Below are 26,043 nucleotides of genomic sequence, written 5' to 3'. Positions count from 1 at the left end.
AACCAGAGACTACATCATCCTGAGACCAGAAGGACTAGATGGTGCCCGGCTACAACTGATGACTGCCCTGACAGGGAACACAACAGAGAACCCCTGAGGGAGCAGGTTAGCAGTGGAATGCAGACTTCAAAATCTCATAAGACCAGACTTAATGGTCTGACTGAGACTGGAAGGACGCCGGTAGTCATGGCCCCCAGACCTTCTGTTGGCCCAGGACAGGAACCATTCCCAAAGCCAATTCTTCAGACATGGATTGGACTGGACAGTGGGTTTGAGAGGGATGCTGGTGAGGAGTGAGCGTCTTGAATCAGGTGGACACTTGAGACTATGTTGGCATCTCCTCCCTGGAGGGGAGATGAGAGGGTGGAGGGGGTTAGAAGCTGGCGAAAAGGGCATGAAAAGAGAGTGGAGGGAGAGGGAGGGCTGTCTCATTAGGGGGAGAGTAATTGGGAGTGTGTAGCAAGGTGTATATGGGTTTTTGTGTGAGAGACTGACTTGATTTGTAAATTTTCACTTAAAGCACAATAAAAATTATTTAAGAAAAAAAGAAGAGTAGTTACCTGCAGAGGATGGCAGGGCTTTGCTCCAAAATCCTAAGCTTCTGTGCTGTGATTCACCACTAGGGGCCTGCCAAAGACTCCAAACAACATCTCTGTCTGAGACAGACACTTCAAGGACCATTGGATCAGTCGGATCATATGGCCCAAGTGCCAGAGCAGCTTGCAGAGCAGCCTGAAGCTGTTGCAGATCCTCCTCTTCTCTTGTTCTAGTCCCCGCTCAAAACTAGCAGCTTTTCAAGTCACTTGATAAATAGGCCAGAGTAACACACCCAAATGAGGAATATGTTGCCTCCAAAATCCAGAGGCCCACTAGGTGCTGTGCCTCCTTTTTGGTTGTGGGAGCAGCCAGACACAATAGCTTATCCTTCATGTTAGAAGGAGTATCTCAACATGCCCCACACCACTGGACCTCTAGAAATTTCACTGAGGTGGAAGGTGCTTGAATTTTTGTGGGATTGATTTCCCAGCCTCTAGCATGGAAATGCTTTACCAGTAAGTCCAGACTCATTGACACTTCTTCCTTACTAGGTCCAGTCAGCATAATGTCATCAATGTAATGGACCAGTGTGATGTCTTGTGGAAGGGAAAGGCAATCAAAGTGCCTGCAGACTAAATTATGACATAGGGCTGGAGAGTTGATGTAGCACTGCGGTAGGCAACTGAAGGTGTATTGCTGGCCTTGCCAGCTGAAGGCAAACTGCTTCTGATGGGCCTTTGAAACAAGTGTGGAGAAAAAGGCATTATCTAGATGAATAGTTGCGTACCGGGTACCAGGAGATGTGTAATTTGCCCAAGCAATGAAACTGTGTCTGGAACACAGCTGCAGTTGGAGTCATCACCCTGTTAAGTTTTCGGTAATCTACTGTCATTCTCCAAGATCCATCTGTTTTTTGCACAGGCCACATAGGTGAGTCTAATGGGGATGTGGTGGAAATCACCACCCCTGTCCTCAAGTCCTTGATGGTGGCAGTAATCTCTGCAGTTCCTCCAGCAGTGAGGTATTGCTTTTGGTTTACTATTTTCCTGGGTAGGGTCAATTCTAATAGCTTTCACCTGCCTTTTCCAACCGTAATAGCCCTTACTCCATTTGTCAGGATTCCGCTGTGGGGATGCTGCCATTTGCTGAGTATATCTATTCCAATTATGCATTCTGGCACTGGGGAAATCACTACAGAATGGATTTGGGAGCCCTCTGGGCCTACTGTGAGACAGACATGAGCCAAGACTCCATTAATAACATGACTTCCATATGCCCCCACTCTGACTGGTGGGCCACAGTGACATTTTGGGTCTCCTGGAATTAGTGTCAGTTCATAGCCAATATCCAGTCATCCCCCAAAAGTCTGATTATTTCCTTTTCCCTAATGAACAGTCACTCATAACAGGCCATAGATCCCTTTGGGGAAGGCTGGGAGAGAGAACAGTGTAAGTTTTTGGCACTGTATTGGAGTCCTTCCTCAAGGGAACCCAGCCTCCCCTTCGTTCAAGGGGTGGTGGGTCTTTAAACTCACTCAGGTCTGGGAATTCATTGAGGGTCTGTGACTCTCTCTTCTGGCAATTTGAGTTAGACTGCTGTTCACCTGACCTAGAATTCATTTGTTTGTACAGATTAAGTAAATATTTAATAGATTTTGTTTTACTCCTAGAGACACCGTGGCTAAGTAGCCAACGCCTTAAGTCCATAGGAGTGAGATTATTCTGATTACTGCTTTGACTTTGCTGTCTATTACTGTAACCATGCCCACCTTGTCTTTGTTGGTTGAATGCAACCACAGCAGCCTTCAAGGACACACTTTTTTCACAGTTGTGGTAAAAGGTCTGTCCTCTGGGCATTCCATATGTGGGTCTGTGCATCTAACCTGATCAATCCACTCTAGTATGCCAGTTTCCCTAAGCATTTGAATACCTTCCACAGTATACCAAAGTAGGTCTGGTGCTTCACCTTGATTTAGTGTAGGCCACTTTGTAATCCATTTTTCAGCAACCCAGCCAAATGAACTCTTAGATTCTTTCCTAATTTCTCCAGCTGAAACATTGATAAGGAATCTGTGCTTAGTGGACCCATATCAATAAACTCAGACTGATCCATCTTTATATTCCTTGTACCATTATCCCACATCCTTAATAGCCATTCCTACACATACGCCCCAGGTTTCTGTTTGTACATATTAGAAAAGTCAAGCAGTTCTCTTGGAGTGTAGTGTACCTCCTTCTGGGCCACATGTTGTTCTTCACCTTTTGGGGCTCTCTGGGACTTAAGTCTAGTTATAGGTCTAGAAGCTAGAATCAGTAGTGTGGCATTATTTTGAGAACATTCAGCATTGTCTTGTACAGCATTTGCCTCACACGATACTACAGGCAATGACTCAGGCGAGGGCTCTTTAGAGGCAGCAGGGCTAGGGCTAATCTCATTAAATGGGAGTGAAGGGGCTAATAGTTTTTCTGAGCAGGTAGTGTAACAGACAAATATGAAGTAAACTCTTCAGATGGGAGTGGTTCTGTTGGCAGGAGTGTTGCAATGAAATTTTTGGGCTCAGTATCTCCAGCTTCCTGATTATCTACCCATATGTCCCCATCCCAAGTTTCAGGATCCCATTTCTTCCCAATCAGTGCTCTCACTTTAACTTCAGACATCTCTTGAGGTTGGCAATTGAGCTGACGTAATTCATCCACTTTTACAATAAGACTCTGGGTTTGGTTTGCAGCATTATCAGACCCGTTACTACAAGAAATAAGACTTTCTTTCAAAGCACAAGTGGAAGCTTTGAGATTATTTATGTGGCACTAGAGCTTTGACTCTGAAGCCCTGAGCGCATCTCTGTCTTTCACCAGTTTGTCTAGTGAAAGTAGGACCGACCAACCAGATTCCTTATACTTCTCATTGTGGCAAAATTGTAGAAAGGTATTATCCATGCAGTCAAGCAGAGCTTTGCCTTTCACCAATACCTGATCTATTGGTGGTGATGTTTTGCTTATTTGAATTGCCACCTCATGCCATGGATTAGCAATGCCCTCTTTACTACTGGAAACAATTTTGTTTCTCTAGAACCACTCACGTACCAAATGTCTTAGGCTGGATTCTCTAGAGAAGCAAAACCAGTAAAGCATATATATATATATATATATAAAACCATATGTATGTATATATAGAGAGAGTTATATCAAGGAAACATCATGCCATTGTAGATGCTGGAATGTCCCAAGTCCATGAATCAGGATAGAGGCTTTTGATTCATGTAGCTACAGGCGCTGAGGAACCCAGGATCAGCAGATGGGAAAGCAGGGCTCTTGCTCACAGGCTGTGAAGGTTGATGAATCCCCAAATCGGCAGGCAAGACCGCAGAGCTTCTCCTGATTCATATAGCTGCAGGGGCCAGCGAACCCAAGATCAGCAGGCTGGAGAGCAGGACTCTTGCTCACAGGTTGTGAAAATTGACAAATCCCAAGATTGGCAGGTAAGCTGCTAGCTCAAGTCCCAGGAATCGGAGGTCACATGAACAAGAGGCAGCTGCAGGATCTAGAACAAGCCAAAAAACCTTGGCAGGGTGAGCAGGAAGGAAGTAGGAGTCAGAGGGCAGAGAAATGAAGGCTGAGGGGATAGTGAGCTGCCATAGGCCCTGTCTCCACCAGTACCACTCAGCAAATTTTATCATGGGGGTGATCACATACCATATTTCAACAGGGAAGTGATGACAACATTATATTATTGTTAGGTGCCATCAAGTCAGTTCCGACTCACAGCGACCCTATTCACAACAGAAAGAAACGCTGCCGGATCCTGCGCCATCCTTAAAATTGTTAATGCTTGAGCCCATTGTTGCCGACACTGTGGCAGTCCACCTTGTTGAGGGTTTCCCTCTTTTATGCTGACCCTGTACTTTGCCAAGCATGATGTCCTTCTCCAGGGATTGATCCCTCCTGACAACATGTCCAAAGTATGTAAGGTACAGTCTTGCCATCCTTGCTTCTAAGGAGCACTCTGGTTGTACTTCTTCCAAGACATTTGTTTGTTCTTTTGGCAGTCCATGGTGTATTCAGTATTCTTTGCCAACGTTATAAAAAAAAAAAAAATACTGAGAATCATGGCCCAGCCAAGTTGACACATAATCTTAACCATTACACCCTTTTGATAAACATTTTGTAACACTCCTTGTACTGTCCTGCAGTTAAATTCATAGTAATATAACGTACTTATATTATACACATCATTCCAAAAATAATGCTTCCCTGCCTGCAGTGTAAAGGAGAAACAAAGCAATTGATAATATTTCAATATGTGATTGCTTGGGCATGAAACTACAGTAGAAAGTTTCATGAAGAAGTATAAATTCAAGAGCTGCACATTTGGACTGATGTAGATGTGTGGTATTGACAACTCAGATACCATGAATGCGCTTTGTTGGCGATATGATTTTCTAAAATGAATTACTTTTGATAAGAAGTATAATCTACCTTTAATTTGGAAACCCTGGTGGCGTAGTGGTCAAGTGCTATGGCTGCTAACCAAAACGTGAGCGGTTCAAATCCACCAGGTGCTCCTTAGAAACTCTATGGGGCAGTTCTACTCCGTCCTATAGGGTTGCTGTGAGTCGGAATCGACTCAATGGCAGTGGGTTTGGTTTTGGTTTGGTACGTTTAATTTACAGGGCAGATTACAGTTCTGAAAACTTCAGTTTCCTTTAAAACTGTGCGAAAAATGCTTTCTGTCCATTTGTAAAACCACAGCCAGAAATTTTCAAGCATTCTCACAAACTCCTGAAATGCCCCTAGGGAGTAATAAGGACTCCCCCTCCCCACCTTTGAGAACCACTGTTGTATAGAACCATGTAGTGTTCTGTATTAAGACAGCATTTTATTAGTAGTACTGGCTTTGTTTTGAGCCATTTATTTTTTTCTCCAGGTGTCGTTTGGAACCAACCACACCTTTGTTAGCCTCATTGATAGAGGTACCCTTATTTTGGAATAGGGTTTTGCCCCGATGAAGTAAAAATCTGTGTGTATCCAGAATAAAAGATATTGGTGAATATGTGATAAATATGAAAGATTTTTCTTACTTTTGAGTGTCCTTCAAAGGTAATTGGCTGCTTAAGCAAAAATAGTAACACTGTATTGTTTCTAGCTCATTTAAAAGTAAATGTATTGGGGAGGCGGGGCCAAGATGGCAGACTAGGTGGACGCTACCGTGGATCCCTCTTGCAACAAAGACTCGGAAAAACAAGTGAATCGATCACCTACATAACAATCTACAAACTCTGAACAACAAACACAGATTTAGAGATGGAGAACGAACAAATACGGGGAGACAGCGATTGTTTTCAGAGCCAGGAGCCAGCGTACCAGTCAGCGGATTTTCTGGAAAAACTAGTTTCCCAGTGATGGCTCGGAGACAGCAGTCCATATCAAACCACATAAAGAAGCAGACCATGACAGCTTCTCCAGCCCCCCAAACAAAAGAATCAAAATCTTTCCCAAATGAAGATACAATCCTGGAATTATCAGATACAGAATATAAAAAACTAATTTACAGAATGCTTAAAGACATCACAAATGAAATTAGGCTAACTGCAGAAAAAGCCAAGGAACACACTGATAAAACTGTTGAAGAACTCAAAAAGATTATTCAAGAACATAGTGGAAAAATTAATAAGTTGCAAGAATCCATAGAGAGACAGCACGTAGAAATCCAAAAGATTAACAATAAAATTACAGAATTAGACAATGCAATAGGAAGTCAGAGGAGCAGACTTGAGCAATTAGAATGTAGACTGGGACATCTGGAGGACCAGGGAATCAACACCAACATAGCTGAAAAAAAATCAGATAAAAGAATTTAAAAAAATGAAGAAACCCTAAGAATCATGTGGGACTCAATCAAGAAGGATAACTTGCGAGTGATTGGAGTCCCAGAACAGGGAGGGGGGACAGAAAACAGAGAAAATAGTTGAAGAACTCCTGACACAAAACTTCCCTGACATCATGAAAGACGAAAGGATATCTATCCAAGATGCTCATCGAACCCCATTTAAGATTGATCCAAAAAGAAAAACACCAAGACATATTATCATCAAACTTGCCAAAACCAAAGATAAACAGAAAATTTTAAAAGCAGCCAGGGAGAAAAGAAAGGTTTCCTTCAAGGGAGAATCAATAAGAATAAGTTCAGACTACTCAGCAGAAACCATGCAGGCAAGAAGGGAATGGGACGACGTACACAGAGCACTGAAGGAGAAAAACTGCCAACCAAGGATCATATATCCAGCAAAACTCTCTCTGAAATATGAAGGAGAAATTAAGATATTTACAGATAAACACAAGTTTAGAGAATTTGCAAAAACCAAACCAAGGCTACAAGAAATGCTAAAGGAGATTGTTTGGTCAGATGACCAATAATATCAGATACCAGCACAATATGAGGTCACAAAACAGAATGTCCTGATATCAACTCAAATAGGGAAAGCACAAAAACAAACAAATTAAGATTAATTCTAATAAATAAATAAATAAACAAAATAATACACATAACAGGGAATCATGGAAATCAATAGATAAAAGATCACAATAGTCAAAAAGAGGGACTAAATATAGGAGGCATTGAATTGCCAGATGGAGAGTGATACAAGGCGATATAGAAGGATACAAGTTAGGTTTTTACCTAGAAAAATAGGGGTAAATAATAAGGTAACCACAAAAAGGAATATCAACTCCATAACTCAAGAAAAAAGTCAAGAAAAACGTAACGACTCAACTAACATAAAGTTAAACATTATGAAAATGAGGATCTCACAATCTACTAAGAAAAACGTCTCAGCACAAAAAAGTATGTGGAAAAATGAAATGGCCAACAACACACATGAAAAGGCATCAAAATGACAGCACTAAAAACTTATTTATCTATAATTACGCTGAATGTAAATGAACTAAATGCACCAATAAAGAGACAGAGAGTCACGGACTGGATAAAGAAACGCGATCCATCTATATGCTGCCTACAAGAGACACACCTTAGACTTAGAGACACAAACAAGCTAAAACTCAAAGGATGGAAAAAAATATATCAAGCAAACAATAAGCAAAAAAGAAGAGGAGTAGCAATATTAATTTCTGACAAAATAGACTTTAGACTTAAATCCACCACAAAGGATAAAGAAGGACACTATATAATGATAAAAGGGACAATTGATCAGGAAGACATAACCATATTAAATATTTATGCACCCAATGACAGGGCTGCAAGATACATAAATCAAATTTTAACAGAATTGAAAAGTGAGATAGACACCTCCACATTTATAGTAGGAGACTTCAACGCACCACTTTCGGAGAAGGACAGGACATCCAGTAAGAAGCTCAATAGAGACACGGAAGACCTACTTACAACGATCAACCAACTTGACCTCATTGACTTATACAGAACTCTCCACCCAACTGCTGCAAAATATACTTTTTTTTCTAGTGCACATGGAACATTCTCTAGAATAGACCACATATTAGGTCATAAAACAAATCTTTGCAGAGTCCAAAACATCGAAATATTACAAAGCATCTTCTCAGACCACAAGGCAATGAAACTAGAAATCAATAACAGAAAAACTAGGGAAAAGAAATCAAATACTTGGAAACTGAACAATACCCTCCTGAAAAAAGACTAGGTTATAGAAGACATCAAGGAGGAAATAAGGAAATTCATAGACTGCAACGAGAATGAAAATACTTCCTATCAAAACCTCTGGGACACAGCAAAAGCAGTGCTCAGAGGCCAATTTATATCGATAAATGCACACATACAAAAAGAAGAAAGAGCCAAAATCAGAGAACTGTCCCGACAACTTGAACAAATAGAAAGTGAGCAACAAAAGAACCCATCAGGCACCAGAAGAAAACAAATAATAAAAATTAGAGCTGAACTAAATGAATTAGAGACCAGAAAAACAATTGAAAGAATTAACAAAGCCAAAAGCTGGTTCTTTGAAAAAGTTAACAAAATTGATAAACCATTGGCTAGACTGACTAAAGAAATACAGGAAAGGAAACAAATAACCCGAATAAGAAACGAGAAGGACCACATCACAACAGAACCAAATGAAATTAAAAGAATCATTTCAGGTTACTACAAAAAATTGTACTCTAACAAATTTGAAAACCTAGAAGAAATGCATGAATTCTTGGAAAAACACTGCCTACCTAAACTAACACATTCAGAAGTAGAACAACTAAATAGACCCATAACAAAAAAAGAGATTGAAACGGTAATCAAAAAACTTCCAACAAAAAAAGTCCTGGCCCAGACGGCTTCACTGCAGAGTTCTACCAAACCTTCAGAGAAGACTTAACACCACTACTACTGAAGGTATTTCAAAGCATAGAAAAAGACGGAATACTACCCAAGTCATTCTATGAAGCTACCACCTCCCTGATACCAAAACCAGGTAAAGACATTACAAAAAAAGAAAATTATAGACCTATATCCCCCATGAACATAGATGCAAAAATCCTCAACAAAATTCTAGCCAATAGAATCCAACAACACATCCAAAAAATAGTTCACCCTGATCAAGTGGGATTTATACCAGGTATGCAAGGCTGGTTTAATATCAGAAAAACCATTAATGTAATCTATCACATAAATAAAACAAAAGATAAAAACCACATGATCTTATCAATAGATGCAGAAAAGGCATTTGACAAAGTTCAACACCCATTTATGATAAAAACTCTTACCAAAATAGGAATTGAAGGAAAATTCCTCAACATAATAAAGGGCATCTATGCAAAGCCAACAGCCAATAACACTCTAAATGGAGAGAACCTGAAAGCATTTCCCTTGAGAATGGGAACCAGACAAGGATGCCCTTTATCACCACTCTTATTCAACATCATACTTGAAGTCCTAGCCAGGGCAATTAGGCTAGACAAAGAAATAAAGGGTATCCGGATTGGCAAGGAGGAAGTAAAGCTATCACTGTTTGCAGGTGACATGATCGTATACACAGAAAACCCTAAGGAATCCTCCAGAAAACTACTGAAACTAATAGAAGAGTTTGGCAGAGTCTCAGGTTATAAAATAAACATACAAAAATCACTTGGATTTCTCTACATCAATAAAAAGAACACCGAAGAGGAAATAACCAAATCAATACCATTCACAGTAGCCCCCAAGAAGATAAAATACTTAGGAATAAATCTTACCAAGGATATAAAAGACCTATACAAAGAAAACTACAAAGCTCTACTACAAGAAATTCAAAAGGACATACTTAAGTGGAAAAACATACCCTGCTCATGGATAGGAAGACTTAACATAGTAAAAATGTCTATTCTACCAAAAGCCATCTATACATATAATGCACTTCCGATCCAAATTCCAATGTCATGTTTTAAGGGGATAGAGAAACAAATCACCAATTTCATATGGAAGGGAAAGAACCCCCGGATAAGCAAAGCATTACTGAAAAAGAAGAAGGAAGTGGGAGGCCTCACTCTACCTGATTTCAGAACCTATTATACAGCCACAGTAGTCAAAACAGCCTGGTACTGGTACAACAACAGGCACATAGACCAATGGAACAGAATTGAGAATCCAGATATAAATCCATCCACGTATGAGCAGCTGATATTTGACAAAGGCCCAGTGTCAGTTAATTGGGGAAAAGATAGTCTTTTTAACAAACGGTGCTGGCATAACTGGATATCCATTTGCAAAAAAATGAAACAGGACCCATACCTCACACCATGCACAAAAACTAACTCCAAGTGGATCAAAGACCTAAACATAAAGACTGAAACGATAAAGATCATGGAAGAAAAAATAGGGACAACCCTAGGAGCCCTAATACAGGGCATAAACAGAATACAAAACATTACCAAAAATGATGAAGAGAAACCAGATAACTGGGAGCTCCTAAAAATCAAAAACCTATGCTCATCTGAAGACTTCACCAAAAGAGTAAAAAGACTGGGAAAGAATTTTCAGCTATGACATCTCCGACCAGCACCTGATCTCTAAAATCTACATGATTCTGTCAAAACTCAACCACAGAAAGACAAACAACCCAATCAAGAAGTGGGCAAAGGATATGAACACACATTTCACTAAAGAAGATATTCAGGCAGCCTACAGATACATGAGAAAATGCTCCTGATCGTTAGCCATTAGAGAAATGCAAATTAAAACTACGATGAAATTCCATCTCACACCAGCTAGGCTGGCATTAATCCAAAAAACACAAAATAATAAATGTTGGAGAGGCTGCGGAGAGATTGGAACTCTCATACACTGCTGGTGGGAATGTAAAATGGTACAACCACTTTGGAAATCCATCTGGCGTTATCTTAAACAGTTAGAAATAGAACTACCATACAACCCAGAAATCCCACTCCTCGGAATATACACTAGAGATACAAGAGCCTTCACAGAAACAGATATATGCACACCCATGTTTATTGCAGCTCTGTTTACAATAGCAAAAAGCTGGAAGCAACCAAGGTGTCCGTCAACGGATGAATGGGTAAACAAATTGTGGTATATTCACACGATGGAATACTACGCATCGATAAAGAACAGTGACGAATCTCTGAAACATTTCATAACATGGAGGAATCTGGAGGGCATTATGCTGAGCGAAATGATTCAGAGGCAAAAGGACAAATATTGTATAAGACCACTATTATAAGATCTTGAGAAATAGAAAAAACTGAGAAGAACACATACTTTTGTGGTTACGAAGGGGGGAGGGAGGGAGGGAGAGAGAGGGTTTTTTACTGATCAATCAGTAGATAAGAACTGCTTTGGGTGAAGGGAAAGACAACACTCAATACAAGGAAGGTCAGCCTAATTGGACTGGACTAAAAGCAAAGAGGTTTCCGGGATAAAATGAATGCTTCAAAGGTCAGCGGAGCAGGGGCTGGGGTCTGGGGACCATGGTTTGAGGGCACTTCTAAGTCAATTGGCAAAATAATTCTATTATGAAAACATTCTGCATCTCACTTTGAAATGTGGCGTCTGGGGTCCTAAATGCTAACAAGCGGCCATCTAAGATGCATCAGTTGGTCTCAACCCACCTGGAGCAAAGGAAAATGAAGAACACCAAGGTCACACGACAACTAAGAACCCAAGAGACAGAAAGGGCCACATGAACCAGGGACCTACATCATCCTGAGACCAGAAGAACTAGTTGGTGCCCGGCCACAATCGATGACTGCCCTGTCAGGGAGCACAACAGAGCACTCCTGAGGGAGCAGGAGATCAGTGGGATGCAGACCCCAAATTCTCATAAAAAGACCATACTTAATGGTCTGACTGCGACTAGAGGCATCCCAGCGGCAATGCTGCCCAGACCTTCTGTTGGCACAGGACAGGAACCATCCCCGAAGACAAATCATCAGACATGAAAGGGACTGGTCAGCGGAGGGGAGAGAGATGCTGATGAAGAGTGAGCTAATTAAATCAGGTGGACACTTGAGAGTGTATTGGCAACTCTTGACTGTAGGGGGGATAGGAAGATAGAGAGAGAGGGAAGATGGCAAAATTGGCACGAAACGAGAGACTGAAAGGGCTGACTCAATAGGGGGAGAGCAAGTGGGAGAAGGGAGTGGGATGTATGTAAACTTACATGTGACAGACTGATTGGATTTGTAAATGTTCAGTTGAAGCTTAATAAAAGTTAATTAAAAAAAAAAAAAGGAAATGTATTGGAAGGTCAGCTCAGTTGGACTGGACCAAAAGCAAAGAAGTTTCCAGGATAAAATGAATGCTTCAAAGGTCAGCAGAGCAAGGACAGGGGTTTGGGGACCATGGTTTAAGGGGACTTCTAAGTCAATTGGCAAAATAATTGTAGTATGAAAACATTCTGCATCCCACTTTGAAATGTTGCGTCTGGGGTCTTAAATGCTAAAAAGCGGCCATCTAAGATGCATCAATTGGTCTCAACCCACCTGGAGCAAAGGAGAATGAAGAAGACCAAGGTCACACGACAACTAAGAGCCCAAGAGACAGAAAGGGCCACATGAACCAGAGACCTACATCATCCTGAGACCAGAAGAACTAGTTGGTGCCTGGCCACAATCGATGACTGCCCTGACAGGGAGCACAACAAAGAACCCCTGAGGGAGCAGGAGATCAGTAGGATGCAGACCCCAAATTCTCATAAAAAGACCATACTTAATGGTCTGACTGAGACTAGAGGAATCCCGGCGGGCATGGTCCCCAAACCTTCTGTTGGCACAGGACAGGAACCATTCCCGAAGACAACTCATCAGACATGAAAGGGACTGGACAGTGAGTGAGAGAGAGATGCTGATGAAGAGTGAGCTAATAATATCAGGTGGACACTTGAGACTGTGTTGGCATCTCCTGTCTGGAGGGGGGATGGGCGGATAGAGAGAGTTGGAAGCTGGCAAAGTTGTCACGAAAGGAGAGACTGGAAGGGTTGACTCATTAGGGGGAGAGCAAGTGGGAGTACAGAGTAAGATGTATGTAAACTTACATGTGACAGACTGACTTGAATTGTAAACGTTCACTTGAAGCTCAATAAAAGTTAATAAAAAAAAAAGTAAATGTATGACAACAGCAGCACAAAGAACACAAAAGAATGGATGGGGAAATGGAAGTATTCTCTTGGAAGGCTCTTACTATTCATGTGAAATGGGATAATATTTGAAGATTGGGATAAATGAAAAAAAAAAAGATGCGTACTAGAAATTCTAAAGCAACCACTAAAAAACAATAAAACAAAACCAAAAGACGTACAGCTAATAAGACCATAAGGGTGATAAAACGGAATCATAAAAAAATAGCCCAAAAGAAGTTAGAGAAGGAGAAAAAAGGGAATAAAGCTATGGACCCTGAAACAAGGTCAGATGTGCTCTGTGGGTTGGGTTCTTGTATTCCACTGCCAGAGCTGGGATTAAGCAGGTAATCTGTATTCCTTTATATTCAAAGGGCTGGTGGTTTTTTATTTTATTTTATTTTTTTAAACAACTCAATTTTCCTTGTATTGGAAGTCTTTTGCCAGTACTCAGGGTGTTTCCCACCTCCTTCTTACTCTGCTGCTCCCCTGTTGTTCAGCTGCCATGGTCACTCCACACCTATCCCTATCTCTTCTCAGGTACTCCAGGTAAAAAAGGGCCTGTGCCTTCACTTTGTCATTAGCTTCGGTACTTGACAACCGAAGATGTTGCATAATAAAGATAAAGCAAAATTTATTTTTTTATTTTTATGTAGTATTTCAACACACTTCATACCCTTTTCTCTTCTCCTGAATTCAGAGACATGAAGAATGCTGTAATTGGAAACAACAAGCAGAAAGCCAACCTCATTGTTTTAGGAGCTGTTCCAAGGTATGTTTGCTGTCACCCCACCTTCTGCCATTCATACAAAGTTTTTATTCTCAGCCAGAAGACTGTTTTGTCTGTTCTAGTTTTTAAAAGCCTTTTAATTTTAAAAAATAATGCTTTGAAGTATTTGAAATAGTTCTTAAAAGTATTAAAGCACCAGAGAATAGAATATGAAGTGAATGCTTCATATCTTGGAAATTGAGGAAGATCGTTGACTTTGCACTAAAAGGCTATATTTTAGGTAGATAAGCTGTATACACCAGCTGAGACTTTCTTCTTCTGTCAGAGCCCGGGCAGTTTTTGTGTGATTGGATAATAATGATTACTTAGCTTTCCTCAAGTCCTTTTTTTTTATTATATAATTTTTATTGTGGTTTAAGTGGAAGTTTACAAATCAAGTCAGTCTCTCACACAAAAACACCTTGCTACACACTCCCAATTACTCTCCCCCTAATGAGACAGCCCACCCTCTCCCTCCACTCTCTCTTTTTGTGTCCATTTTGCCAGCTTCTAACCCCTTCCACCCTCTCATCTCCCCTCCAGGCAGGAGATGCCAACATAGTCTCAAGTGTCCACCTGATCCAAGAAGCTCACTCCTCACCAGCATCCCTCTCCAACCCATTGTCAAGTCCTTTTTTGAAATAAAAAAAATAAAAACATTTGGTGTTCTATTTCTTTTGGTGAACTAGTTAAGCTTCATTTTGGGAGGCAGTGCCAATTAGGTAGTTTCCTCTTTGCCTTTGCTACACAGGACTAAGTTTTGTGTACAGTTGCTGTAAGTTTTTCACTCCGAATTTTTTAATGTTTTTTTTTCTTCTCTTATTTTCTATCTTTTGATATAGAATTAATGGTTTTAATGTTTTTAACATCATTGACCATATATATATATATAGTGATTTAGGGAGCCCAGAGTTCTACCTTAGAACATAGGGGAATTGGTTGAAAGTGGTGGAGGGTTAGAGTTTGGGTAGTAATTATTTGGCAAGCTGGGCTGAAATGGAAATGGGAGGATCTCCTGACTCTCCAAATGGGAGAATTGTGGAAAGAGCAAAGTTTACCTTTCTCGAGGAGCTGCACAAGGCTCTGAATAATCTATCTCGGCTAGACCTCTCTGACCTCTGTCCTACTGCTCTGAATCTTCAGAATCCATTTCTAGACATACCTCCACTCTCCAACCTTTTTACCAATTCTGACATTAGCTGTCCTGTCCATGGCACTCTCTACTTCTCTGCTGGGTTTGATAATCCGTTGCACTGGCCACACACAAAACTCACAGACCAAAAATTACAGTATAATGGTTTATTAAGGAAGCAACAGCATACAACTTGGGATCAGAATCAGGAAGCATGTAGGCAAGGTCTGGAAGGCTCCCCTGTAGTGAAGAAGCACATCTTTTAGGGCAGGACAGCTCTCTCAGCTACTCTCAACTGTGCAGGCCTGTCCTTAGCCCCCTCACAAATATAAGATCCGGCAGTACGTGGTATTGGGAGTCTTCTTGTTCTGAAGAGACCCACTGGGAAATGGCAGATAACATGGTCTATGGTGCTGCTATTTCTACGGAGACCACTTGTGGATAACTTTCAGATTTATAGCTTTGCTAAATTGAGATTACATGATAGTTCTTTTGTTCAAGTGAGAGATATTATTGAATTAGCAGCTAATAAAAACTAGTGGCCATTTCCTAGAGGATTCACATAAGCCTAATCACTCATATCCTAAGTAGTATGTGGTATTGATTGCCTTTTTCTGTCATGTTACTTTTAGCTAATTTACTTTCAAGTTTTTTAGTCTCTTCTGTTTATCAAATTCCTTCTTCTTAGGTTGTTGTACTTGCTTCAGCAAGAAGCCTCAAGCACAGAGCTGAAAGCTGAATGTGCAGTGGTATTGGGAAGTCTTGCTATGGGTACTGAAAACAATGTCAAGTCTCTACTGGACTGCCATATTATCCCTGCCTTACTGCAAGGTATGTTAGGAAGCCATTTTTGCACAAGTAAAGATTAGAGTCGGTTTGCAGTATTTTAAATACCAGTTGAAAGGATGAGTCCCAAATCTGGCTTCTATTACTAGGACTACTGTCCCCAGACCTGAAGTTCATTGAAGCTTGCCTCCGATGCCTGCGCACCATCTTTACCAGTCCTGTCACTCCTGAGGAGCTACTGTACACGGTGAGTTTTAGATGTTTTTGAGTCATCAGTTACATTTCACCAACATCAAATCCTAATTTACTTGGCATCTCAAAATACAATATAACTGTTATAGAAATGTCTCAAGTACTATATAAGTTTTTGCTTATTTGCAAATATGAAATGTGCTAGGCTGTGTGAATAAGTAAAAGATAAAGTCTCAGACTTTGAGGAATTTACAAGCTGTTAAAAAAAAGTGCCATTTTTATCTCTTTACGTGTATAAATTGAAGCAGTGTATTTAATGCTAAGTGAGCGATAGGGAGTTCAGCTCACTTTAGGTTAAAGTCCAGCAGAGTAGATTTTATGGAGAAGCTAGAATTTGACCTGGATCTTGAATAATGGATAAGATTTAGAGAACTGAAGAGGGAAGAGACCATTCTAGAAAGGATCTGTATGAGAGAGAATATGCAGGACGGTGGACTGAATACTTAGTCTAGTGGCGGGGAGGGCATTAGTGTTAGTTTTCCACTGGAGAGGTAGACTAGAACCAGCTTGCAAGAGGCATATTTAACAGGCTAGGATAGGTCTAAGAAAGTCCAAAGATCTTCACAGTTATTCAGAGGTTTTCAAAAGCCTCAGAGGTTGTGACGAGGTCCTTTTATCTCTTGATTACATGGGACTTTTTTCCTTTTTGGTGGCGTTGTTTACTTTGATCAAGCTGTGCCCATTACACCCACATTTGGTGTTACTAGTGATTCCTCCTTCCCCTCACCCATCCCTGGTAACCACCAGTGAACACGGATCTCTATATATATCTGTTTTTCTTATAAAAATGGGATCATAGAACATTTGTCCTTGTGTGATTGATTTATCCACACAGCATTATGTCCTCCAGATCCATCCATGTTATGTTTCGTGGACTCATCCTTGTTCTTAATGGCTGTGTAGTATTCCATTGTGTATATGTACCACATTTTACTCATCTGTTCATCCGCTGAAGGGCACTTAGACCGTTTCTTTTTTTTTTGCTATTGTGAATAATGCTACAGTGAACACAGGTGTGCATATGTCTGTCTGAGTCTCTTTTCTTAGACCTCTAGAGTGTACACCTAGGAGTGAGATTGCTGGATCGTAAGGTATTTCTATTCCTAGTTTTTTGAGGAAGTGCCATACCATTTTCCATAATGGTTGCAATGATTACATGGGACTTTCTTAATGAAAATTATCAAGGCCAGTGTTTTGTGAACACATTATCCATACCTTAGGGTAAGAAAAACATTTTACATTGCCATACTGTATAAAGAAAAAAGTTTTATACTATATACACATGTAAATTTATGTGCGTGTGTGTGTTTGTATGAATTCTGAAACAGAAGTTTCATAAAACAAAATCCTGAAACAGAAGTTTCACCAGGAGGTTAAGTGAATTTCTCAGTGGGAAGTGTCTAAATGATGAAACGTCATGATTTTATGCCTCAAAGATTTTATAGCTCAGAGAAAGAGAATCTATGAAAGATGTTGGATGGGCGGACAAATGACAGGCAGCAGTGTTTCAGTGTAACTAACTGACCTCTGTGAGTTGGATTGTGTAGAGGTCAGCTGTTCCAGCAACTCAGGCACTAGAACCAGGGCAGTCTAGTCAGGATGGCAGGGTTTCTAATTTGAAATTCTGTTTACCGGTTGGATGACTTTCGGCAAATTATGTAACTCTTCTTTACCTGTTCAATCAACTATAAACTGCAGATACCTAGCATAATTGGCAGAAAGGGGGCAAGTGTGAAGAAATGGGATGAGGGCTGTTGTAACCAAGGAAAAGGGAGGGATGGAAGAGCAAAGGAGGAAAGGAAGGAAGTGGAAGTAGCTTTCAGAGCCTCATACAAGTTTTCTTATTTACTCCCTAATTTGCTTGTTCTGTCTTAGCAGTTACCTGCTTCCCTGTCTTCTGCCAATGAAACCATTGTTTCCCCTCCCTCCAGTCTCATATTGTCCTTTTTTTCTTAGAAAATTAAGTACTTGACTTTCTTTGAGGTTTTTAAGTTTTTCATTTTGTTTTTAAACTGCTTGTGATAACACAGAGGGTTATACAAACAAACAAGAGAAAGAGATTCTACTTGTAGGGAATTGGCAGCCTTCTCATTTCCCTACTTAGCTTTTGTATGTCTCAGGCATTGTTTTCTTTCTAAAGGAAACCTCAAATCTTGTTCATTCCAACAATGATGTTCTTGTGAGTTTCCTTCCTTGCCCTCTATTGTCTTTTGTGAGATTTCTCAAAGTGTAGTCTGGAGACCAGCAGCATCAGCCTCATCTGGGAGCTAGTTAGAATGCAGAATCTTGGGTCTTACCTCAGACCTACTGAATCAGAATCTCTACATTCAGGAGATCCCCTGGGAATTCGTATGCACATTCATACTTCAGAAACAGCTGTAGACTTGTGAGAGCCTGGTTAAATTAACCAGGAGACTTGGGCTAAGTCTCATTTTCCATCTGTGGTTCAGGCCAAATTCCTCTTTCAACTTTCAGCTCCTTTTGCTTTCTAAATAAAAAGAAATTACTGCAGAGCCCTGCAACAGGATGGGTTGACTCTTGTCTCTTGTCCTGTACCACCCTATGTGTTGCTAAGTGTCAGCAATAGGCAGAGTGGGCTGTAAAACAATGCTAATTGTATGAACTGTCTTGTACAGATTGAAAATAGCTAACCACTGTCATGAGAGATTGTTAGTGGTTAGTGATACTTACCGTAACATCTCAGAGTCCAAACTGTCAGGTTTTATTTTTATACAGTAATTCCTTCTTTAAGCTATTAATTATTATATATCTTATTAGTTACCTCATATTTCAGTTTCAGAATTGATTTCTATGAAGAATGTATTGAAATTATTTTGTTTTATTGTGGGAATGTAGGCTGTTCATGGGAGAGAAAGTGATAATTTCCTTACTGTTACAAAACAATGCTGCAACAAATACTTTGTGCATGGAGACACTTTATAAGATGTGGATGTTGCCATGGATGAATATTGAAACCCCTTTCCTTGCCCTGTACTTAGACGGTTTTGATGGCCATGTTACTTTTATTTTGCTATATTCTTTAAAGAGACTTGATTTACTCTTAAGATAAGAGGCTTGACTATGTACCTGCTTATTGAAGTTCCTGTTGTGTTCTCCTTGCCATCTATTTCAGGATGCCACAGTGATACCGCACCTTATGGCACTGCTTAGCAGGTCTCGCTACACCCAGGAGTACATCTGTCAGATCTTCTCACACTGCTGTAAAGTAAGAACCAGGATCAATGTTCTCTAATATGTTAAGTCTTACCTGCCCTCAAAACATGTGCTTCACTGTGTATCCTTCCAGAGATAGTCTGTACATATATAAGCAAACCTATTTTTCCTTTTTCTTTTTTTTAAACAAATGGTAGCATACCATACATACTGTTCTGCATCTTACATTTTTCGCTTAACGTATCTTGAAGGCTATTCTATATCAGTACATAAGCAGCTCCCTCATTTTTTTTAAGCAGCTGCATAGTATTCTACTGTATAGATGTATGATAATTTATTTAACCAGTCCTCTGTTGTTGGACATTCAGTTTGTTTCCAATGTTATGCTATTACAATACAGTTCTGCAACAAATACCTTGTACGTAGGGACATTTTATAAGAAGTAGAGGTCAAAGATTATGTGCACTGTAATTTTGCCACGTGTTGTCTTTCATAGGGGTTGTGCCATTTTATACTCCTACCAGCATTTTATATCTGTCCTAAAGGGTTGCTATGAGTTGGAATCGACTCGACGGCACTGGGTTACCAGCATTTTATACTCCTACCAGAAGATCATGACTGTTTCCTCACACCTTTTAGTTTCTATGTTGTTGGAAACTGTTTTAAGCAATCTCAAGGAGGAGAAATGGGAGAGATTCTTCCCTGCCCATTGTTGAGAGAAGTTTTTCTGTTAGTAAAAGGACCAAAACCTAAATTGAAGAGTGTTGTCTTAGTCATCTAGTGCTGCCATAACAAATACCACAAGTGGATGGCTTTAACAAAGAAATTATTTTCACCCAGTCTAGCAGGTTACAAGTCCAAATTCAGGGCGTTGGCTCCAGGGGAAGGCTTTCGCTCTCTGTCAGCTCTGGCCTAACCAAGTTGACACATATTTTTGGCGGGACACAATTCAATCCATGACAAGTGCTGTGAAATGTTGCTTATTTTGCTTTATACTTTATGTATTGAGTGTAGTCTTTTGATAACCGTGATGATTATTTGTTTGAGACCTCCCTTTTATGTGATGGGGAGAATCCTGAGTACCAGAAATAGCTAGCTAGTGACCTGCAAGCAAATTGAGAGAGGGTGAGGTCCACAATTTTGGGGCGAGTATTGAAATGAAATCTTTTTGTTTTTTTGTTTGTTAAATATAAAGATGAGTAATTGCAGTTTAGGAATATAAAGCTTTCATTATTTAGCAAGATGATTTTATAAAGCCTTTTTAAGTCTGATTCGTAAGTCCAACTCCATTCACCAAACAGATACAGTTCCTATGCCAAGTGAGTCCCTATGCCAGGTACTTTAATAAGATCAGTGTACTAAATTGCCATCTCAGTGGATTGGTTATTTCAGTTAATTGACTGTGATTACCAGTGAACATCATATACACTACGTGGGCCGCTAATAGTTTAAGAAAATACCCTTGCCATTAAAATTATATTGATTATAATTTATTTTTTCCATTTAGTTGAAGCATATTACAATGCTTTATGATTTGCCATGTAAATATTGATTACTTGTGCAAATTGGATCCAGAGTGTAGAAGTAGGTGGAACCTGTGTTGGCTTCATGATATATCGTGGAAATCGTGTTTCTAATATCTGATGTCAGTTTGTATATCTATATCTTTTGCCTGTAAAAATAGAACACAATTCCAAATAGCCTTTAAAATAGTTTGAATTAAAAAACAGTAGCATTTACTATATGAAATCAGTGGTACTCCTCAGAGTTAACAAATGCTAAAGAAATTCCTCAGTCAAAATCCTTTGGAAAAGTAGGAAACAGATAAAAATGAAGACAGTTCTAGATCTTCATACATTTCGTTCATTCAACAAATATTTGAGTACCATTTATGTGCCATCATTGTTTTAAGCATTAGGTATCCAGCAGTGAGCAAAACAGACAAATCTCATGGAGCTTACATTCCAGTGGAGGGGAACAGAAAAACCCAACCCAGTGCTGTCAAGTCAATTCCGACTCATAGCGACCCTACAGCACAGAGTAGAGCCGCCCCACAGAGTTTCCAAGGAGCGCCTGGCGGATTCGAAGTGCTGGCCCTTTGGTTAGCAGCTGTAGCACTTAACCACTACGCCACCAGGGTTTGGGGGTGGGGACAGACACCTAGTAATTTATATAGTTTATATGAAAGTGTTAAGTGCTGTAGAGAAAAATAAAGCATCAGAGAAAGGCATAGAGGGTGCAGGGAGTGGTGATGCTTTACCAATAAGAAGGTGACATTTAAGGAAGGACTAGAAAGAGATAGAAGAGTGAGCCATATGGGGGAAAGTGCATTCTAGCAGAACGACTAGCAAGTTCAAAGGCCCTGAGATGAAAGTATGCCTAGATTATTCAGGGAACAGCAAGTAAGCTGGAGGGGAGTGAGTAAGGGGGTAAGAAGAAGATGAGGTCAGAGCAGAGTCAAAATATGACACCAAGGTTTTTAGCTTGAGCAACTAGGTAAACCAGTTTGCCCTTAACAGAGGTGGGTTTGTGGGGAGAAATGAGACATCCAAAGATGTTAAGTAGGTAGCTGGATAGATGAGTCTGGAATTCAGGGGAGATATCTGGGCTGAAGATAAAATATTTGGGGGTTTGTCAGGTTCATAAATAGTACTTAACAAGATATTGAAGTTACAGATTATCCACTTTGCATTTTTAGCTTTGAGTCATTTTTCCTGCTTCCTTGTTTATATTTTGGTGTTGTTCTGCCTTAATCCTCTGATTTTGACCAGAAATTAATTTTGAGGAGACCATAATTAGGAAGGCAGAAACTTCTAATGGGCAAGTGACAAGTACTAAAGCCAAATGACTTTAAGATATTTTACTTGAATGAAGTAATATCACTTGTCTTTGATGTGGGTTCTTTTTCACTGTTATATTTTTCTCAGTGAAGTAATTAAGTATTTTTAAAAATGTTTTACATTGAGTGACTGTGTCTCTTTGAAAGTATTCTTTGAATTACTTTAGAGTTTAGGATATAAGCCACTTAACACAAATCAGTTTTATAGAAAGGCAATTGTGAAAATGCTATTTTTAAAAACTGCCTCTGAGCAACAAAGGCACAGGTGTGACAGTATGTTGGTGGTATGCCCGTTTTTATTGCACATGCTGCTCCATTGCTGGATGATACAGCAGAAAGTACACAGAACCAAGAGAGCATATTTGAATTTGATTATGGCTCTACTGCTAGCCAACTACAGGAGAAAAGACTTGGTGATCTGTTTCTGTAAAGATTATAGCCTCTGTAGTAGGGCAGTTCTGGCATGTCATACAGGGTTGCTATGAGTCGGAATTACTTGACAGCACACAACAACAGCAGCTAACTAACTCGTTAAGTGACCCTAGGCAAGTCTTCTAACCTCTCTAGACCATTTCCCTTATGACAAAAATAATGCACTTGAATTGGCTGGTCTCTATAACTTGTTTTAATTTTAAATATTCATAACTCTTATTATTTGAATCATTTGAAGAATCATAGATATCACCAAATAATCAACTTTTAGAACATGTCGTGCCAGTAATAATATTGATAATTGTTTGTAGTAACTATTTGTGTGGAAATGCAGCCATTCGCTGTCTATATTTTTCTTTTTAAAAAATGGGTATAAAGTGAGTATATAAATAGTGCCGATTTGAATTCCTGTAGTTTATTTATTCATTTGTTCATTCCATAGCTTTGGTATGTTAAATCCAGTTGTTGGGATATGGCCCCACAGCATTTCAAATTTTATAATCATACGTGAAATTTGAATACTGCATTGGTTTAGAGGCTCCCAATTAAGATGGAGTTATATTTAAAAATAATGGTGAAAAGCGGTCATGGTCCCCAAACCTTCCTTCTGTTGGCCCAGGACAGGAACCATCCCCGAAGACAACTCATCAGACATGAAAGGGACTGGACAGTGGGTAGGAAAGAGATGCTGATGAAGAGTGAGCTAATTATATCAGGTGGACACTTGAGACTGTGTTGGCATCTCCTGTCTGGAGGGGGGATGGGAGGATAGAGAGAGTTGGAAGCTGGCAAAATTGTCACGAAAGGAGAGACTGGAAGGGCTGACTCATTAGGGGGAGAGCAGGTGGGAGTACGGAGTAAGGTGTATGTAAACTTATATGTGACAGTCTGACTTGATTTGTAAACATTCACTTGAAGCTCAATAAAAGTTAATAAAAAAAAAAAAATAAGGTGAAAAGATCAAACACAGTGCATTTCTCTCCATACATAATTGTTCCCTGCTGCTTACAAGACATCTTACTTTTTATCCTTCAAATTCTTTACCCCAAAGATTATGGGAAGTATTTGTTACAAAAGAAGTTTTTTTCCTCTCTGGGGTCACGCATAGGATTGAGTAAAGATTGCAAGGAAGAAATTAGTGACTGAACCAACTAAAGAGGAGAAGCTATGGTTTGACAGTTACCTAGTCTCTCTTCAGCCTTTCTCCAAATCACCCTGCGTGAACGTGGGGTTAGTAAGCCAGTTTCCACAGTGTGTATGGGAAGCACATAAGCCCTCACCATCTTAAACTCCGAAAGATAGTTCTCAGAAATCCTGAGCAACTGTTTATGAAATGGCAACAATTTAGAAGTTAGAATTCCAATTATATTACTACTGACCTTTTTTATTCTTCAATAAATCAAGGAATTTCAGAGAAATAATGATTTACTCATAACAAATATTATAGTAAAAAAAAAAAATTTTTTTTTAATTTTTTTTATTTAGTAGCTCTCCCCTTTTTCTATGTCCCCTTCTCAAGTATGTAGATTTATTTAGTATTAATACCGGTATGTGCACATTAGTAACTTAAAGTCTTATCTCACTTAATTTCAGTGAAGGGAGCCCCTGTGAATGAGCCTTAAAATTTTATTATGGATCTTATTTTGGGCTTACATGTAAAAATAAACAACATAAAAATGAAAGGTTTTTATAATTAATGATAATAAAGAGGCCATCAGATGGGTTATTTTCAAAGTTACATGTTGTTAGTATGTCCGTGGAGAAGCTTATCTTATATTTTAGGCTATTGCTATTGTCAGTGGGTTTAGAAATGCTGTAATGGTTTCTTGAGATCTGGTTATATCTCGGAGTTCCTGGGTGGCACAAATGGTTAAGTGCTCGGCTGCTAACTGAAATGTTGAAGGTTTGAGTCCACCCAGGGGTGCCTAGGAAGAAAGCCTTGGTTATCTACTTCTGAAAAATCAGCTGTGGAAAACCCTGTGGAGCACAGTTCTACTCTGACACACATGGGCTCACCATGAGTGGGAACCGACTCAACAGCAACTGGTGGCTATATTTTAGAGCACTTAAATTTGGCCATTTGTTTATAGTGGCAAATACTAATTAGCAGACTAAAAGAAACCTGAGTCAATATGATTTTTCTCTTATGACATTCTTCAATTCTGTCAGTGGTGCAAACATGGCTGAAATCCTTGCAGAGCATTTAAGTTTCTCTCCTGCAGAAGAACTAGTAATTTGATGGTTTTTTTTTTTTTACCTAGGATATCAGCTAAAACAACACTGAGACGTTTTGGATGACCAATCCTAAAAGGATTGAGAAGTTTCTGATGAGTAATCCTAAAAGCTATTTGGGTAACTTTTCAGGACTGAGATTATTCAAATTTATCATAATTTAGAGCACTCAGGAATAGACGCTAGAAGATTTTTAATGAGGCCCAGAGTTTTGGAGTATCTTTCCTTTACCTCCTTGTCAGGGTTGACTATAAAACATCATTTCATTGTTGGGAAATCCTGGACTGTGTTTGAGGTTTGAGCTCATTTTTAGCAAATGAATTGCAGCAAAACTATCATTTTCTCAAAGCCTTTCTTTACCCACCTCAAAAGAGTATGGAATTGTTTGGCATACCTAGTCCTATGAGTTGACTTACACACTGTAGAGCAACCTGAGCAACCTTGAATATTTTTTACAAAAATCTTCAATTCTAAATGTCTTAAAATAGAATTGAATATGGTATGATAATAGCTAGGATTTGGGAGCAAGTTTAAATGTTTAAATTATATTCTAGCTACTTTTTCTAGAATCAAGCACTTTAATTTTCATTTATTGGGGAAACTGTTCTAAAATAGCATAGACCTATGATCTCCCTAGTTTGGTATGTGAACTTTCACTTCTCTTTCCCTTCCTTCCTCTCTTTGTATTGTAAATGACAGGAAGGTGGGAAATGCTGTCCTGAAACACAGAATCATCAGAATATAACCAATTATTTTTTTCCATTGGAAGTTAGAAAATGTGTAGAAATTGAGTGAAATTGATGAACTTTATCAAAAAGAATCCTTTTAATAGAATATAAAATGCTTAGAATATAAAATAGCATATGACTGTTGTATATTCAGAAATATGAACGCTAATGTTCCCTCTTCAAAGATGGATGTTTTGGTCTAAGGAATAATGAGCATCTGCAAAATAGTTGTTAGATAGTGGTTTGGGAGATTGGTTTGGGGTTTCTTGTTCTGGACCGATCGCTGGTTTCCTCTGGTGACCCTGACAGGTAGCCTACTTTCCAGTGCTATGTTTTTCTTCTGTGAAGAATGATAAGCATGAAATAACATCCTTGTCCTGGCTGTAATTGGCTTTTTATTAATTGAGTGGATGAGGTGGGACATAAAATGAACAAGAATTGTGGCTAATGCTTAAGCCATTAGCTTTTGCCACTTTGAAGATCTTCATTAAAGTGATAATTAGAATACAGAATTGATGAAAAATACAAAATGCCTTGATTTTCCTATCCCTTTACCTTCCTATGCCAAGAAGTGAT

At 39.4% G+C, this 26,043-nt stretch overlaps 1 protein-coding gene across 7 annotated transcripts in view; it reads left to right on the top strand.

Moving 5' to 3' along the window:
* ARMC8 (armadillo repeat containing 8) overlaps nt 1-26,043 on the top strand; it is a 179,786-nt gene that overhangs the window by 66,463 nt on the left and 87,280 nt on the right. For all 7 annotated transcript variants that reach the window (XM_064277268.1, XM_064277272.1, XM_064277271.1 and 4 more), the window contains 4 exons: nt 13,824-13,895; nt 15,713-15,855; nt 15,960-16,057; nt 19,196-19,288. In XM_064277268.1, the coding sequence (XP_064133338.1) occupies nt 13,824-13,895; nt 15,713-15,855; nt 15,960-16,057; nt 19,196-19,288 (406 nt within the window). The remainder of the gene's footprint in view (nt 1-13,823; nt 13,896-15,712; nt 15,856-15,959; nt 16,058-19,195; nt 19,289-26,043) is intronic.

This window comes from Loxodonta africana, chromosome 26 (assembly GCF_030014295.1).
Source record: "Loxodonta africana isolate mLoxAfr1 chromosome 26, mLoxAfr1.hap2, whole genome shotgun sequence".
NCBI classification, from domain to species: Eukaryota; Metazoa; Chordata; class Mammalia; order Proboscidea; family Elephantidae; genus Loxodonta; species Loxodonta africana.
The sequence above is the reverse complement of the archived record's forward strand: the minus strand, read 5'-3'. Positions and strand labels throughout refer to the sequence as shown.